Here is a 3,027-nt window from a genome sequence, read left to right on the forward strand (position 1 = left end):
TATTCCCTCAAACTGTGAGAATATTTTCTTTTCATACTCTCACTGCTGTCGTCTCAGAGAACACCTACATTCATAATGCAGCGTCCACACGATATCGATCTAGACTGCCAGGCTAAGCTGCTTATGAGAGGAGCTTCAGAGGACTGTACAGCCAGACCCCCGCCCCTCGGCCCCCCACGACCCCTGGAGGATAACCTGTTCCTCTCCCCTGCTCTACCTGCGTCCCACCCTTAATCCCACCGAGGACTTAAGAGAGAAAAACACACAGAGGAAACAGAGACAATGGCAGTTTTAAAAGTCAAATTCACTAAAACCAAGAGGGACAAGCTGGCCCAGGTGCTGTGGATCCTCAACTGGATCTCAGTGGTCACGGGGGCCATCCTCTTCAGCCTGGGGCTCTTCCTCAAGGTGGAGATCAACAAGCGAGGGGAGCTGATGGCCGAGAGGGACATCCAGTACGTGCCCAACATGCTGATAGCTGTGGGTCTCATCGCCTGTGCCATCAACTTCCTGGGCGGGAAGATCTGCTACGACTGCGTGGACACCACCAAGTTCTTGCGCTGGAAGCTGATCATGCTGCCCTACATCATATGCACCTTCTTCTTCACCTTCTGCGTGCTGGTGGGGGCCCTGATGTGCTACAGCATGCGTGGGGAGCTGGAGGAGTCTCTGAACTTGGGGCTGACGGACGCCATCAGGTTCTACAAGGACACGGACACGCCGGGGCGCTGCTTCCTGAAGCGCACCGTGGACCTGCTGCAGATACACTTCCAGTGCTGCGGAAACAACGGCTACAGAGACTGGTTTCAGATCCAGTGGATAAGCAACCGCTACCTGGATATGTCCGAAAAGGAGGTGATAGAGTAAGTACAAAGTGAAGGAGGAGGAGGACACTGTTTGTTCATGACAAGGTGTGAAAACTAAAGGAGGAACACTTATAGAAGTGTGAAACCATTTTGACATCACCTGTGGCTCCACTCCCTCATATGGGATTATGATGAATTATCGCTCATTATTCAGCTTAGCTCTCCCTGCTCTAATCACATCACTTCCAATTGCTGCTGGAAGCTGTTTTGTATTAAAAAGAAACTAAAAAAATACACTGCCAACCACCTGCTAAGCTCCAGACACTATTAGTAACTAGTAAACACAGTGCAGGAACATTGGCAGGTAAAAAAAACGGGAGTTGGAGGAGACCAAAAACAGAGCTACAAGAGAGGGAATATCAGTCTTACTTTCACTAAGTGGAATGAAACATAGATAATAGTGTGTCTTTGTAACTGCTGGACGTAATAATAATGGTTTCCTGTATCGGCTTATCAGGTGATGATGTGTGTTGTGTTTCTAACTTGTGTCCACGGACCCCAAGCAGCCGGGAAAATGTAATCCAATTCAAACCACGACGTGAGATAATCAGTTTTACAACAAAATGCGATGACAAACATAGAAAACTGAAATAAACTGAAACATTAGGACGATCCCAAGCACCGTCTATAAAAAGATGCTAAATAAAAAAGCTAAAATTGACACAATAATGGAGAATTTAATGACACATTTAACTTGAATAAAAAGAAAAGGAGAATTGAGACTGGCAGAGATTACATTTTGGTACTAATGAATGAATGAAATGAAATGAATGAAATATATAGAATATATATAATAATATCACACAGATATGTATTCTGTGTTTCTTCTCTAAGTGTTGACTCATCTAATTAGACATATTACACTTACTGTACATTTTGCATTTCATATTTTCATATTATTTTTGCTTATTTATCAGTATTTATGCTGGTGGTAACCCTGAGGATTAATAAAGCATTTCTATTCTATTCTTTTGGAACTGTGACAAGGTCGTTGTCGTCCTCTGTATGTAGGAAGTGACATGTTTATAACCAGCTGTGTATACTAAAGCCCTCATTTGTGATGATTTATTTATTTTTTAATGAATGTGGCAGCTGAAGATTTAGATTTAAAAGTTCACCAAACATCCCAAAATGTTTGAGCAGTTGGCAGTGAGGATGCAAAAGGGAAAGAAAGCTTATGACAGGGAACACAGGCTGGTGAACGTTCCAAACAAAGACCATAAAGTCAACCATACTGAAGCACCAATAAGTCAGACTTCTTCTATCTCCTATTTGTAGCCGGCTGAGGAGCAACGTGGAGGGCAAGTACCTGATGGACGGTGTCCCCTTCAGCTGCTGCAACATCAACTCGCCCCGGCCCTGCATCCAGCAGCAGATCACCAACAACTCGGCTCACTTCAACTACGAGCACCAGACAGAGGAGCTCAACTTGTGGATGAAAGGGTGTCGCCAGGCGCTGCTGGAGTACTACACCCACATCATGCAGTCCATTGGCCTGGCGGTCCTCATCACCTGGCTGTTTGAGGTGAGCAAACACAAAGCGGTGACTGCAGGAGGCCTTTGGTGATGAGTCAAGAGTCAGAATGTGCTGTTGTGTAGATCTCTAACCCATGAAGCACTTGACGTGGACTCTCCTGTGGTTCTCTGCTACAAAACTACAGCATTTGTGTTGATGATGTTCCACTCAGTAGCATGCGTGTGTGTGTGTTGTTCCAGCTGTCGGTGCTGACGGGGGTCCGTTACCTCCAGACCTCGCTGGAGAACGTGCTGAGACAAGGAGACCCCAACTCCGAGTCCGACGGCTGGCTGCTGGAGAACAGCTTCATGGAAACGGCTCGCACCAACCTGAACATCATCAAGAGCCTCGGCAAGAACAACCACATCCACACGTCCAACAACGGAGACCCCAACATCAACGTCCCCTCCACCTCCAAAGCCCACTACGGGCCGGACAATGTTCCACCGAAGCAAATAACCGAAGGAAGTTGAAGACAGATCAGTGAACAGCATTTCTGTTTGGACTTTAAAACGTTGTTCACATTTGTTGTTATGTGTGGCTTGTCAAGAACTATGACTGGTTTCTAGTTAATATATAATGTTTCCTTACACCACAGACTACATCTTCTGCAGGTTTTACCTTATTGACTTTCTACAACCACAA

At 45.7% G+C, this 3,027-nt stretch overlaps 1 protein-coding gene across 1 annotated transcript; it reads left to right on the forward strand.

Annotated features, from left to right (window-relative positions):
- Positions 1-282: 282 nt before the first annotated feature.
- On the forward strand, positions 283-2,855 carry prph2lb (peripherin 2-like b). The gene is made up of 3 exons (XM_008284156.1): positions 283-863; positions 2,145-2,391; positions 2,583-2,855. Exons 1-3 carry the CDS (start codon positions 283-285, stop codon positions 2,853-2,855), a joined length of 1,101 nt encoding a protein of 366 aa, XP_008282378.1.
- Positions 2,856-3,027: the final 172 nt, after the last annotated feature.

Source organism: Stegastes partitus, unplaced genomic scaffold, assembly GCF_000690725.1.
Source record: "Stegastes partitus isolate 25-593 unplaced genomic scaffold, Stegastes_partitus-1.0.2 Scaffold8, whole genome shotgun sequence".
Taxonomy (NCBI): domain Eukaryota; kingdom Metazoa; phylum Chordata; class Actinopteri; family Pomacentridae; genus Stegastes; species Stegastes partitus.

Coding starts and splice junctions, on each gene's coding strand:
- prph2lb (XM_008284156.1), top strand. CDS start 283: ATGGCAGTTTTAAAAGTCAAATTCACTAAAACCAAGAGGGACAAGCTG. Junction 864..2,144: donor TCCGAAAAGGAGGTGATAGA/GTAAGTACAAAG, acceptor TCCTATTTGTAG/CCGGCTGAGGAGCAACGTGG. Junction 2,392..2,582: donor TCATCACCTGGCTGTTTGAG/GTGAGCAAACAC, acceptor GTGTTGTTCCAG/CTGTCGGTGCTGACGGGGGT.